Source organism: Emydura macquarii, unplaced genomic scaffold, assembly GCF_026122565.2.
Source record: "Emydura macquarii macquarii isolate MOO-44397 ecotype Brisbane River unplaced genomic scaffold, CSIRO-AGI_Emac_v2 contig_1363, whole genome shotgun sequence".
In the NCBI taxonomy this organism is placed as follows: domain Eukaryota; kingdom Metazoa; phylum Chordata; order Testudines; family Chelidae; genus Emydura; species Emydura macquarii.
In genome coordinates this window covers 20,558,149-20,573,624 of record NW_027131500.1, presented here as the reverse complement: position 1 = coordinate 20,573,624, position 15,476 = coordinate 20,558,149, and the positions used below count along the sequence as shown (strand labels likewise).

General features: G+C 40.6%; 1 protein-coding gene across 4 annotated transcripts in view; it reads left to right on the top strand.

The window, feature by feature from the left end:
• Nucleotides 1-15,476, top strand: part of ARFIP1 (ADP ribosylation factor interacting protein 1) — an 80,951-nt gene that overhangs the window by 4,106 nt on the left and 61,369 nt on the right. For 3 of the 4 annotated variants that reach the window (XM_067551886.1, XM_067551884.1, XM_067551887.1), the window contains exon 2: nt 10,138-10,217. The exons of the other annotated variant lie outside the window; for it this stretch is intronic. In XM_067551886.1, coding sequence (XP_067407987.1) covers nt 10,140-10,217 — 78 coding nt within the window. In that variant the 5' untranslated portion in view covers nt 10,138-10,139. The remainder of the gene's footprint in view (nt 1-10,137; nt 10,218-15,476) is intronic. 4 annotated transcript variants of the gene reach the window in all.

Here is a 15,476-nt window from a genome sequence, read left to right as displayed (position 1 = left end):
TTCTTTCTCCTTTTTGTACCTGGACTTTGTTCATGTCAACCTTTCATTCTTTCATAAGAACTCTTTCCTCCTTCATGAAAATGGTTTAGAGCTGGAAATGACCTGAAATGAGTGCCAACTTGTTCTCTTGTAAACCCCTTTCCCCAAATTTACACTTCACTTTAGTCAGGGCAAGCTGTTATAGCTGTGTTGAAACATAATGGGTAAGAGGAGTGTGATGACAAATTTCCTTTCTCTCACCACTGTTCTGCTCAGGTCAGCAAGGTTGCATGATGATGTTTTTTGGCTGTGGTTTTTCTGCCACCATTCAAGCATGATAGTTCTTGACATCCTAAAAAACCTTCACCATTTAGTTCTAGCCACTTAGTTGTAGTCAATACCTTAGGGTTTGTGTACACTGCCAGGCCTGCATGGATCGATGCAGTGGGATTGATTTGAGTGGGCTATGAAGACCTGCTCACTCGACCCTGGAAGTGCTCTCCAGTCAACACAATAAATCCACCCCTCTGAAAAGAGTAAGGCTGTGTTGACCAAAGGGCATCGATGAAGCGCAGAGGCGACGCCATGGTATGGCAACGTAAATAAGACAACAGCAGTGTAGACCAGGCCTTTGTTAATTTCACAGTGAGTCATGGAGTGCTCTGGTGAAAAGCCTTGTATCATGGAGGGAAGCAGGAACCATATTTGAGGCATTACACTGAAATCTTGTGCTCCAGATGAGGGTATTGGGCTACCACAGGGACTTCTAATTGCTCTTTAGGTGAATGGAGGTTTGAACTACCACAATCAAGAGTATGATATTAGGACAGGGGCAGTGGGGTAAGAAGATGTGGGTATATATATTTGGTTGTTGCCCTTCCCTACCCCCCATGTTCCTTTTGGAATAGTTTTGCTGCCAAGCTCCCATATTGCTGCTGTAGCAAAAACTATATGCCCTTACAACTGCTTGAGAGAGCGCATTTTGAGGTTGCTTCAGGCATAGTGATAAATGCAACTTCTTGGATATTTAAAAAAAAGGTAAAAATGTGCAGACAGTTTGGAGTGTCAAAATACAGGACTGTGGGTTTGAAACTGAGATGATAAATACTATTAGACAAGTATGATTACCCTAATGAACTAAAATTGATACTGATGGTCTTTCTTCTGGTAGACTGAACTGTCACTTCACACATTCAGAAACTGCAGCTTCTTGTGCAAGTAAAGAACTGTTGAAAGATTGTGTTGCCAAATTACTGCAACCTGGTAGAAGAGCCCTATTTTCCCACCAGCAAGAAGGAGGGGTGGAAGAAAAAAAATTCTTGACATACAATTCTATACATTTATCTCTTTAAGGCCTGGTCTGCACTAGAAAATTAGGTTGGCATAACTACATGGCTCATGGGTGTGAAAAATCCACACCCCTGAGCAGAATAGTTTAGCCAACCTAAGTTCCTGTGTAGACACCGCTAGCTCAATGGAAGAATTATTCTGTCGACTTAGCTACCACCTCTCGGGGAGATGGGTTACCTACACTGACAGGAGACTCCCTCCTGTCATCATAGGTAGTGCCTATACTGAAGCACTACAGCGGCACAACTTCAGTAGTTGGGGCTCTGTAGTGTTTTAAGTATAGACAACCCCTAAGTAACAAGTATGTCTGTTACTCTGAAATAAAGCTTTAATGCTGCTGTTGTGTTTGTCTTAAGAATGCAAACAAGCAATCTGAGTGTCTTGATTACAGGGGTATGAAATATAATTCTGCTAAAAGCAAGAAATCTCATTAATCTAAAATTCATCATGTCCAGTAATATTAACCTGGCCACTGTGTGCAGTAGTAATTTTCAATACTCTTTATGCAGTTAGATGTGTATATCATATGATTAATTTTATTGTAGATAGCATCTGAACAATCAAAGTTAACTAACTTGTTTTCATAGTTCAGATACATATGGGTTTTAAATCTTAAATTTAACGTTTATTTGGCAATGCACAAAAGAGCCTTTTTAAAAGGATTCAGGGAAGAACTTTGAGGGTGAGCTTTGTACAAAGGAGTTTGGGGAAACACTAATCCTTTAGTTTGCGCTATTTATTTGCAAACTTCTACTGTTTTTGCCAGTGTTCAGGAATAATCCTGCGGCCGTTACTCAAATGAGCAAGCCTATTGCTGGTATTACAAGAAATATATATCAATAATTGTGTTTTTGTAATGAGAGAATAGTTCATGATTTGCAGTCCTACATTTATATAGAGATGGGTGTATATTTCAGTTTTTTAAAATCCACATATATTGTCTTTATTCTGTTACTTCTGTGTAGCGGTTTATGTCTTATATTAGTTTATGAGGGTACTAGCAATGACTAACAACAAGGTTAGTACAACATGTTGTCTGCTTATAGGCAAGGGTTCAATCCAAGTATGTTCAAGGACTCTCTCTCTCTCACACACTCACACTCACACTCACACTCACACTCACACTCACACTCACACTCACACTCACACTCACACTCACACACACGACTTGCACCATAACTTTGAGGTGAGTAGTATTCCTTTTTATATGTGCTGAAACTCAGACACAGAGATTGTCTTGACCAAGGTGTCACACAGCATGGTAGGTCTAATTTATAGTCTTGTGTTTTAGCCAGAAGACCATATTCAAAATGGGTCCCTAATCCCTAGTGGAAATTTATCCCCATCAGAAGAAATTCCCATATGGCAGACGTAGCAGAAATGTTACAGACCAAAAGTGAAGTATTGGCAGAGTTGTGTTGAGACACTTATATAGTGCTCACCTAGCGGTCAGTCCTTTGTTTGTAAGCACCTATTTCCATTACTTACTGAAATACTTCATTTTGGATTAGTAAGAACTGGCTTTTGGATTAGTAAGAACAAAAATAATCTTTTGGTTTGCTACAAAGACAGTTCTGGATGAAGCTAGGATTCTTCTTGTTTTTATCATGAATGCTGCTCATTCTGTAGGTGATGTCACATAATTCTATTTGTTTACCTTTCTAAAATAAGGTAACGAGTCAGCCCAACATAATATAATCTAGGTAGTTCACTTTCTCAGGTTTTCTATATCTTGTTGTTATCTTACTTTACACATCACATGGACCAACTGACTCCTCATGACTTTATGTAAATAAAACATTAAACACAAATCAGAAAGTTAAAATGTAATCTAAAGATAACTAATGCTGCTTTATGTAACTGGGTTTTCTGCATCTGGTGTGAAAGTAAGTAAATGTGGAATGCTAGGAGGCTTACTCTACACAGAGTATGTCACCTTTCATTATACCAAAGATTATTGGCAGTCCTGATTTATTTTTTAAAAAAGCAGCTATCTACCTGGAGGTTGACTAAACGGTCCAGTGTCACTTGTAGATTTCAGCTATCTGGACACTTTTTCAGGTTACAGACTTAAAGAGCAGTTCTGTTATGAAAAGTGATCATGTAAAAATAGCACTGCCTTAATCAACAGAACTGTTCCTTGTGTGTATTCAGAGAATCATTTGCATGCTTTAGTGTCAAAAGCAAGGGTTTAACTCCTGTTAGGCTGTACAGACAACACAGCTAAGGGAAAGCTGGATTCATTTCTACTTATATACATAGTGCAGAAGTGTCTACTGTTCCAGTAATTTACACCTATGTAAATAGGGTTTGTACACATATTCAAATTATGTCCTCAGTGACTAAGGGTTTACAGAGGTGACTGGTGAAGAACCTACCTTGACTTCTGATCCCAGATTTAGTTTGCAAGTTTAGTCTGCTTTGCAGGGCAGACATCTCCCCATGCTGCTCTCCTCGGACTTGGGAGCTTGGGGAAGAGGCACTTCTGAGAAGAGCCAACCAGAAACTGAGCTGGCAGGTGTAGAGAGAAACAGCTGCAACTCCTGTCACCAATATCTGGCTGCTTTTTACAGCTTTTATTCTGGATGTTTTTTCTTTCTGCCGTTTGAATATTTGTTCCAATTCCCTCAGTCTCTTCTCTTCACCCTCATTCCACCAGCCCACACGTACACCCTTTTTCTTCCTCCCTTCAGTTTCTCCTATACTTTACTTTTTTACTCTTTTCAGCTAATGTCTTCTGTGACTCAAGGCACCCTGTATTCACACCCTACACACTATTGTAATAGTCTTTGTACAAAATATACTTTGTGAGGTATCATCTGAACACTCTGAACTCACTGGTTAATAATATTATGATGTGTATGTATCATGTATGTAGCAATGTTACATGTAACATTGTGAATTCCCCCAGTATGATATTACTTGTTGAAAACCAGACAGCCCTGCATAGGCAAAAGTTGTTAACAAGCCTATCCTAAACAAAGAATTGTGTGTTTACCTCAATTTACATTTTAGTAGTAAACAGCATAATCAAGACAGTGTCAGGGAGGAGATTGCAGGAAACTGAACAAAAGGCTCCATGTTGCCTTCCTCACTTCTTGAATAAACTTTACTGTGATGGGTAATCTTTAGAAGAATTGATTTCAAATGTTCACTGGACTACAAAAGAAAGGGGCAGAAAATTTCAAATTATTTAATTCACTTAAGAAGACAAAGTAACCAGCCATTTTCAGCCTCTGGAAGAGATCCTGACTTGGGGGATGGGGATGGGAGATGTCAGCCACCATCTTGCTGGAAGACTGTGTGAGAGAAAAGCAATCTTGAACAAAGCCTTGAACCAAACCCTGCTAGATTAAGTTTGTCTGTTAGATTTGGGTTCACTTTTATTTGCTTCTATTTCTAACTTCATCTGTTATACATTAACTCACTTAAAATCCTATCTTTTTTTGTCTGTTTTACTATTAATGTAAACCAACAGTGCTGTGTCTGTACCAAGTGAATATTAACTACAATTAATATGGCAGGTTGGTGAGTTTTTTCTCTTTCCAGAGCAAATGTATCTTCTTGTTCCTCTGAATGTTGCAGGAGAGGGCTGGACATATACGAGTAAATAGGTCTGGGGAAATTCAGGACTGGAGGTGTGTTAGGGTCACCTGCTAACATTAACCAAGACAAAAGTGTGTCTGTGATAAACTGCTGGCAGGCTGTTGGACTCAAAGTGGCTGAATCAGATCTGTACAGCATACAAAATGCAAAGGGCATGCTGGCTTCTGGCTGTGTGTGTTTCCCAGACAGTCACAAATAGTGGAAGCATTTGGGGGCACTCAGAGTAATAATACAAGAGGTGACCCATCCTTTTACTGGTCTGAATTGCATTCCCAGAATGTGACAGCCTCCCAAAAACTTCACCCCAAATAGTAAAAAAAAAAAAATATAATTTTTGGAACTAATATTCCAATTGCAGACCATCACCTGTTCACCCTACTTGCATCTAATATCCCTTCATCTTTTGTATATTTAGACTGTAATTTTTCAGGACAGTCTATCTATAGTGCCTATGCTGGAATTATTAATATGGGAGACCACAAAACACTAATTTAACCATAAATTCCTTTAAGTCCAACCATCAAGTGATATTTTATTCAACTGCTCTAAACATGTCTAGCAGCCTATAGAATAAGCAAGTACTAAGCCCCCAATACAGTAACAAAGTATTCATAAGCATCTGATCAAGATACTTCCCACCAAGCCAGACCTAGGGGAAACCATCTCATCCTGGCGTGCTCCAGGATGATCAGGTAGGGTCTCACAATGAACCCTCAAATCTGTAATACTTTTTATGCCCTTAGACAAGCAAATGATGTCCTACCCAATTAAAACTCGTTAGCTAACAACAAGTTTGAGACAGTTCACCCTAATTTCAAGTTTTAATCCAGGTAAGATTTACAACCTCCTTTCTTCTCATGGTCTTTTCTCCTTATCTTTTCTCCTCCTTTCTGTTAACACTGGTCTGAGGGGTGGGAAGGCCCATGTTGTCTCCTTATAAGACAGATTCTTTTTGTCTTATTTAAAACCATCTGAGTCACTCCTATCCATCCAAGGCCTTCTTTTTAGAAACATCTCCTTATCTCATTAGTTATTCTTTGAACCAGACATCATCCCTGCTCCATTCCTTCTGGCTTTAAAACTCATTTATTTTCTAGGCCTTTTCCTACCTGCTAGTCAGGGGCTTTCTTTAGAACACCTAGCTGAAGTTTAGTTAAGGAAATATAACTCTAGTTTTTTAATTTCATATTTAATCTACAGCCTAAAATAATGATTGGTATCCCTAAGTGTATCCATAGTATAAATAATAAGGGCTGACATTTAGGAAAAAACACCTTTTTTGTTTGTAAACTGAGCATATTTGCTCTGGAAGTTGAACTGGTACAACTGCATTTTTAGTCAAATTTCAAAGTAGAACCATACTTTAAAAAGATAAAGATTTTCAGTTTGTAAAAATTTAGAATTATGAACAATTTTTCAACTCATCACAGAATTTAAGTTTTATAAATTCAGCCTAATGAGTGGTTCATGGGCCAAAGTCAGCAGAGGACAAAAGTTTATAATGCTAATCCCTGAACACGCATCTTGACAATTTAAGGGTTGAGTGTGTAGGTTGTTACTATGTACATACTTGCATATTACAGTTTAGCATGTTCTATACCAGGATACTGATGCAGTGCAGGACTTTATTCTATAAATTTATTTCCCTGGTGTGTTATGATTTTTCTTCAAGACTGAAGTAACATGGAGAAAGTAATTATGTTTAGTGGTGAAAAGTTCCAGAGGGGTAGCCATGTTAGTCTGTATACTGCAAAAACAACTAGAGTCCTGTAGCACTTTAAAGGCTAACAAATTTAATTTCTGCAGGCATAAGCATTCGTGGGCTGCAACCAGATGCCATCTGATGAAGTGGGTTGCAGCCCATGAAAGCTAATGCCTGCAGAAATTAAATTTGTTAGCCTTTAAAGTGCTACAGGACTCTCGTTGTTTTTATGTTTAGTGGCAAATTAGAAGAGGAACTGTGAGCACAGGGCCTGGAGGATGAACATTATAGACTGAAGAAGGGGAGAGGCCCAGGAGTCCCAGCAGGAAAAGGAGAGAGAGATGCATCAGGACATAATGGCAGAAAACACAAATGATGCAGACTCTGGTGGACCTGCAAGTTTAACCATCCCAGTCTCGCTGCCGTTTGCAGCCCCTTGAGAACTCAATATCGGGACCTCTCTATACCTCCCCTCAACATTCCACGTGGCATCAGGGGTTGGTGCATCACCTCTACCACCCAATCTTAGGAGACATTAAAGACAATCACAGCTTCACATACACAGACCTGTGAAACCCATGGCTGATGTATGTGTGGCTGAAATGGACATGACTGTTCTTTCCCCTTCAGAAATTCTGTTCTATTATTTTATTAAGTTTTTAATGTATTTGTTTTAAAATTGCACATTTTTGCACTACTTTTATTACAGAATAAAAATGTATTATTTGGAACATAATTAATCTTTATTAGTTCACAACATATGCTGCTGAGTGCTCAGTAGTTCTGAAGGCAACCATTTACTAGTTACTGCATGGTATCACCCAATTCATAGAATCAGTCACACACACAAACAATAGGTTCATTGACAATGTTATATTCCTACGTGTAGAGCAATCAACACACAATTCCTACCAGGCCACAAAAGAGCAGGACCAGATAGTACACACTACAATAATACACATTACTTTGGCTCTCAGTTCAAATGGTCTTTCAAAGCCTCCCTGAGCTGTATAGCTCCATGTTGAGCTCTTCTAATAGCCTTTGTATCTGACTGTTCAAATTCACTTCTGCCCTCCCCCCCCCTAGCAGAAACTTTCCCCTTTTTCTTCACGATATTATGAAGGACACAGCAGGCAGCTATAACCATTGGAGTATTTGTGTCACTGAGGTTCAGTCTTGTGAGTAGGCAACATCAGTGACCCTTTAAATGAGCAAAAGAGCATTCAGCTGCATCTGCCGAGCCGATACTTCAGTCATTCCATGGTGCTGTCAAGGTGGCTGGTGTACAGCTTCGTGAGTTAGGGGAGCAAGGGGTAGGCTAGGTCTCTCAAGATCACTATTGGCATGTCAACATTCCCAATGGTAATCCACTGGTCAGAAAAGAAACTCCCTGCTTGTAGCTTTCTGAACAGTCCTGTGTTCTGAAAGATGCACCTTTGCTGAGCAGCCCATATTGATATCTGTGAAGCATCCTGAATGACCTACCACTAGGAAAGAAGTCCTTTCTGTTGATGTACTCCAGTGGCAAGGTGGTCTTGTGCCATATGTCTCTCCACTACAATTTGGGAACACCATAGCTGTGAAGCCATCCACTGTGTCCTGCACATTGCCGAGAGTCATAATCCTGTTTAGCAGGAAGTGATTAATGGCCCCATGGTGGATTTCCCGATGCCAAATTGCTACTGGTCATTTGGGAATCAATCTGGTATTGCAAGTTCCCACAGTGCAGTTGCCACTCGCTTCTCAGCTGTCAGCGCAGCTCTCATTTTGGTGTCTCTGCGTTGGATGGCTGGGGCAAGCTCTGAGGACGGATCCAGCAATATGGCTTTGTGCATCTGAAGGTTCTGCAGCTACTTCTCATCATCCCATACCTGCATTAAGATGCACTCCCACCAGTCTGCTTAATTCTCGGGCCCAGAAGCAGCACTCCACCATCTGCAGCTGCTCCATGACTGCCACCAGCAACCTTGAATTGGTTCTCGATATGTCCCACAGCAGTCTGTCCTCCCAAGGAATCCACACGCTTCTCCACTCATTCAGTTCTGCTTGCAGCTCTGCAAATGCTGCAAGATTGTGTGCCCTGTGTTTGCAACTTTCATGACAGTAGTGCAGAGCTGTGCATGCTCCATCCTTCTGTCAGAGATGGTAGACAGCGAGGAGAGCCGTGCAGGTTTGTGGGATTTTGAAAAAAGGCATAAATGTTATGGGATACAGATACCATTATGGGATGGAGACCATTGCAAACCGGGAAGTTGATTGCATGCTCCCAGTCACCTCTGTGTAACTCATTTTGGCAACATTTTGCATTGCCAAAACTTCCCAAAAGTCAGTGCACTGGATGGTGGGGAGATGGACAGTGGGATGCCTGCCCATGGTGCACCACACTCTGCATTGACGACAGCACTCCTAGTGAGTACCTGCATCTCTGACTCAAGGAGTCAAGTATGCACTCACACAAGCAATGTACTAACTGCAGCAGCTGTATGCTAGCATACCTTGAGTCGACATAAGTTTGTAGTGTAGACATGGCGTTAAATACTAGGTTATTACGTCAAAACATCTTACATTACTGTGTAGAGACATACTTTAAGACCAGGGGTTTGAACTCAGGCTCAAGCCTACTCCCTCTTCTGTCTTCACATACATGATGCAAACCCGGGGCGCAGACCCCGGATCCCAGGACCCCATGGAGGTGGAGAGTCTGAGCCTGAGTCAAGCCAGGATCCTGGGTTCAAGCCTTATTACATCTTTGCAAGGTAGATACAGCCCCAGTGGACTCATGCCCTGAGAGTCTGCCAAAAGTATCCACGATCCCATGGCAAACTTTCTTTGTCCTAAGGACAGGCAAGTTTGGTGGACAGTCAAGTTTTCCCACACTGCACCACAAACAAAGGGCTAGAGTGGCCACATTTTAGCAGGGTGCTAGGGAGTTTGACATATGGGTGGTTAGACTGGGGCCTGCATAGTGCAGTGTAGATTCCGGAGCCCCAGATTGGGATCCAGGGTTCAAGAATTCCCAACCTGGGGTTACAAATGAGTGTAGGCGCTCAAGCCTTAGGTTAACAAACCCAGAGTTTCTGCTTACTCTATTTCTACTAACCTTGGACTTTCACTGCAGTGTAGACATACCTTTAATGTTTTATGTGGTTTTCCCAGATGGTGGGCACCAAAACCATGCTGTCTTGGATATCTGTAATGTGTCTATGATCATATCTAACTTCTAAGAGATAATACTAATCTGCTAAAAATTGGTTATTGATGCTGTCATTTTGACTTATAAAATGTTACACTTAGTTTTGTAGATGCACTTAAACAGCAGCAACTATAGTGAATTTAGAAAAATTACATTATAATACAGAAAGCATGGAATTAATATTTTCTGAAAGTTCACTATTTTTCATCAGTATTGTTTGTAATGTAACCTTCATGCTTTACAGTAAGGTATAGCATCTAATCACTTGCATAAGAATTAATGCATGCTCACCATATTTCATTTTCAGGTATGTCAGGACACAACAACGATTCCACAGCAGTTGATGGATCTCATCCAGCCGCAGAAGAGGTCCTGTCTGACTCTGAGGTGATTGGGTGATATTTGTGTAACATTGTAAAATCAACCAATCCCAGTAACAGTTTCAGACGGCCAAAAAAGCTTATGTAATGCATAATAAGAATCTCCGTTGTCCACACATGCAGGTGGGACCTCTAGATTTATATTCTGGCCTTTTTAACTTTGGGTCTGGTTTCAGATTGTCCTATTGCAAGTGTCGGCAACCTATGACACACATGCCAAACGTGGCACGTGAGATGATTTTGAGTGGCACTAGGCCCACGTTACGTGGGAGAGGGGTGAAGGGGCAGGGCTGGGAGGTGGGAGCAGCAGCCACGTGGCACTCACATCAGGTGGAAGGGGGCAGAGGCAGGGACAGGCTTGGGGCGGTCTGTGGGGAGGTGCCGGCTGGGCCCTCCGTGGAGGAGCTGCCCCCACTGACATCCCCAGCAGCTGCGTCGACTCAGCCTCCCATCCTCCTGGCACCTCCTCTGTCCCTGCGCTGGGCACATCGAGGTAGCCGTGGGGACCCTGGCCATGCATGAGCCAGGCAGCCTTTCCCACCCGCCACTGGGCAGCCTGGGCGCATCTGCCCCTCTCTCTCCTGCTCTCCGCTGGAGGGCTGCTGGGGATGTCAGTGGGGGGCAGCTCCTCAGAGGAGGGTCCAGCCAGCGCCCCCTCTCCCCAGGCCGGTGCCTAGTGCCCCTTGGTACACCGCTCCCGTCGCCCCTGTGGGTGGGGGGGAAGAGCAGGAAACGGGCCCGCAGACCCCTCCCCCCCCCCACCGCTGATGCCACCGGGGAGGGGTGCAAATACAAATAGTGGCCACCGGGTGCCGGACACCCAAGGTATGCCGTTGGCCAGGACACTGGGCCTATGGCATATGGGAGTGGGGTAAGGGGAAGACTTGGCATGCCACTTCCCAAAGGTTGCCAACCCCTGTCCTATTGCATCTGAAGCAAGTGAAAGTAAGTTTAATTCATAACTGACAATCATTTCAGCCATCAACTTTCCCACTGTGGTACTATTTGATTTTTATAAGATAAATGGGTTTAGGCAGGATGAGGTTCTAGAAAAAACACATAGATACTACATGACAAGGCAGTGGTAATTAAAAAGATGGTGGTCTTTTTTCAGTCTGCTTTGTTTAGTTCCTCAGCATGATAGTAGGGGACATTGCATAGAATGAAAACTAAAACAGAGAATCTGACCGCTTGTAGTTGATGATTAAGGTAGTAAACTTTAGCATCCTTCTGGATGAAAAGTGCTATATGGGATATTGTTAGTCAAAGGACTAAAATGCTATTTAGTTGAGTTTGGATAAGTCGTAAACAAACATATTGGGGAAAATTTTCCTTTTGACACTGAAAGAAAAGACCTTGAGGGGCTAAATAGCATTAGTTGTGCATTTTCATCTTATGCATGTCTTGTAATACTTGTCAGTCTGAAGAACTTGAGCAAACTAGTGATGCACATCCTATTGCCACTGGTGGAGTGTAGTACAATCCCTCTCCCATATAGCTGACATGGGAAGATAATTTATATGGTCCATGGAATTACCTCAGTGGAATAGTTTGAGCTAACTTGAGAAACTTTAAAAATATACTTAATTTTTATATTTTTCTTTCCATTATCTAAAATGCACTTTTCATGAAGTTACATTTTAATCCAATTCCTGGGAGTCTTTCATCTTGCAAAGTTGGTAGTGAAAAACCAGGGAACTTGTGCAATAATTTCACTTGATGTAGATATGGCTTTGACTACAAAGTGGAGGTACCTGTCAAACACTGACTCAGAGAGGATTTGGGAATTTGAGTGGGTGGCCAGCTGTGTATAAAGGTGCTTCCATAGTGAATCAGTTGATTTTCTTGAACATACTTTCCCCATCACAGAATGGGGCAAATACAATTTAGAAAAAAGAGTGCATCAGTTGGTAGGCAAAACCACTATCACAGAATGAATGTGCTTCCTAAATGTGTCTATTTTAGAGTTTCCCTGTTAATACATAAGATCATTCAAAGAACAGATGCATCATTGAACTAATAACCTTTAAAAATGAGGCACAGTGTGTAAACTTAACTGTGTAAACTTGTATAATCTTGTTCCTTCGAGATAGTGTAGATGGCATTGTCCCTTTCTTGGGACTACTTATCTAAGGCTCCGTCCTGCTCCCACTGACCTAAATGAAAATAATGGGGGGACTCAGCACCTTTCTGGCTCAGGCCATTTTGTGCAGGCATGAATGCATAAAATGCTAGACTCGGTAGAAGGCTTTTCTGTCCAGGTGAAGGCTCGTGTCCAGCTTATTATATTTTTGTATAACAGTGTAGTGACTTATGAAATAGAATTCCTTGAAGTGATTTGAAAATTGTTTTTGTTTTACTTGGGTAAAGAGATCTGTGTTGTGGCAAATATTGTGAAAATAAATTGTTCATTCTCTCAGTATCCCATACCGATAGGTTTGTAAAGTTGACTCTTTGAAAGTCCTTGTCCATGGTAGTGGGTAGTGTGGCTGAAAATCAAACCATAAATCAGATAATATTTTGATTTGTCTTAGTTATATGAAAACAACTCATTCTGTAGGCATTGTTTATATATTTCACCCTCAATTTGTAATGTATTCAAATTAATAAATAGACAAATGAGAGAATATGGTAATTAAAGATTGATTAAATTACTTATGGATTAGTATTTGTTTTGGACTAAAGTAGCCAATTGAAAATAGGATGTATTTAATCTCGATCAGCTTTAGCATTTAGTTTATGTAAAAGTTTGTGATTTCACAGAACTCTTCAGAACCTTTTCAGCCCCTCATATAGTCTCTTCCTGCACTGGCCTCTCCCCCTCCTTCTGGAAAAATTATTCTCCACTGAATACTAGTTTGGAATTTTGCTCATTTTATTTTTCTAATGCATTTGGTTTTCCCCACCTGAAATAATCCGCAAGATACATCTGCTTCATGCTGGTTTTGCTTCCTGGCTTTGCCGCTGACTTCATGTATTGTTTTGGACAAGTAAGGTAACATCATTGTATTTCAGTTCCACTATATGTATAATAGTGATTGAGAGGCATAATTCATTAATATAAGTAAAGTGATTTGAAGTCCTTGATGGAATGCATTTGAGCAAAATATTTATTACTCAAATTGTTGGTAATCTAAAATTGGTCACTGTTAAACTTAATGTCTCTTGCATGACAGACATTAAGGGACAATTGCCACCTCCCATATACTCCACCGAACTTCCTAACTATCTATATGAAGAATATAGTCTTTTGTACAATTGATAGGATATCAAATTAAAGTATTTTGATTTGCCCAGGAACTGCAGTACCACATATACAAACAATTGGCTCCATCATGTCAATATAACCGATTGTCTTCCATTTAAAGTTGAAGTAGGTCATAATTCTATCATAATTTGGTGTGTATGGCGATATAGCATATGAAAGCTTAGTTTTGGAGCAATTTTTAAAAACAGTTCAGCTGTTCATAAGTTTCTTAAAATAAGGTTTAATTTTGGGAGGTGACTAGCACCTCTGGCCTAATGATTTTTCCCAGCGAGCCGGACAGATTATCTATCTATCCACCAAGTACTTCTGGTGCATTTAAAATACACCCTAAATATGAACTGCAGAGCCATAGGGCTTGTGGTGCACTTTAATGTATTTTTAGCTACATGTTTACCTAATAAACAATGTTGGGTTTGGTTTGGTTCTGTGTGTTTGTAACAGGGACACATGATCATGAAAAACTGACTAATCACTACATGCTGGACATACTGTATTGTAAAACTAGAGGACAATGCTTGATCCACTTCAGGAAAATGTGAGAAGATTCCGAAGAGGGAGGGAATTCTCAGAGTGACTCTTGCAACAAAGTGCTGGCTGCACTGAGCATTAATAAGAAGTTGCACTTTGAATTATAGTTTATTCTTATTTTTCTCTCAAACTCCCCCTGAAGGCTGAAAATGCTGGCTCTCTTTTAAGTATTTCTAAGGTGCCTGTCATAGAGTATCTTTGTGTCTCCATAGCATTCCTGTACCCTTTTGCTTCAGATTTCTGAAGCACACTTGCGACAGTACAGGATATTGCATCTGGGACACTAAATATTTTCAGTGCTCTGATAATTTTTTAAAGAGCATCTTGGTTATACCTATCCAAAACAGGGAATGTGCAATTTTAATTCTGCTACCTTGTGTATATTTATTACAAAATGGAGAGTGACACTTCTTCAGAGTAGGAAAAGATAAATTAACAAATTATAGTTAAGCATATAACCAGGGTAAGTAGAAAGATGGTGCTGAAAAAGGGTTAAAGGATTCATAACATCAAATATTTAAAACAGCACATGCACATCAGATATAACAAAACAGGAAGCAATTCTCTCCTGCTTAAAAACAGAATTGTTTCCACAAGCTGGGCTTGTGCTCTGAGACCTGCACTGTTTTGTGTATGGGCCTCTGAGTAACTCTGGCAGTTAAATCAATTAAAAAACAAAAAACAAAATCCCAGCAGAATTAGGACAAAAATTACTGGACTTCTAGTATCCTAGCAAGGCAGGATAAAATGCATTTGTGCTCCCTATGCATGCACCTCCTAAGGAAGGAGACAATATGCTTGTACATTGCTTAGTAGAAATGTGTATATGTTAGATAAGGCACCTTCAGATAGTGAAATATATTGTAATCTCATTTCCATCTCATTACTGTTAAAAGATGGATGGTTTTGTATAGCAATTTAAAGTGTGTAATTTATGGGTGGATATTTGCCTAATCTTGATAGTACTAGACTAACATACTCTTTAACTGGCCACAAAGATTTCATGTGGGACAGGAATTCTTAAACTTGTTCATCATATGCACCACATCTTAATAGAGACTGTTTTTGTGGCACAGATCCTCCTACCATTCATCATTGTATGGACCATCTCTCCCTCCCATTGAGAATTAAATAACATACTTGTAACAACCACAGTAATTGTTTATCTGGAAAAATGTTGGGAAAGCATTTGGTTCATTTCTTAGCTTTTGATGCGACTCTAGCAGGTGGAAACGAGCGCCATACGACTCTTCATGGGTGATCAGCTGAAGTGGAACAGGGAGATAATGATGTTTTGCTTTGGTGATGCACTGATTTCCCTAGTTGGTTATCTGAACCTAAAATCCAAACATTTTTAAGTTAGGGGATATTTTTGGTTATACTTCGTGACAGAGTGCCGGGTGGTAACCTTCCCTAGCCAGCCCTCTATCACGCCAGTCCCAGCTAACTAAGGGGCATTAGAGCTAGTTA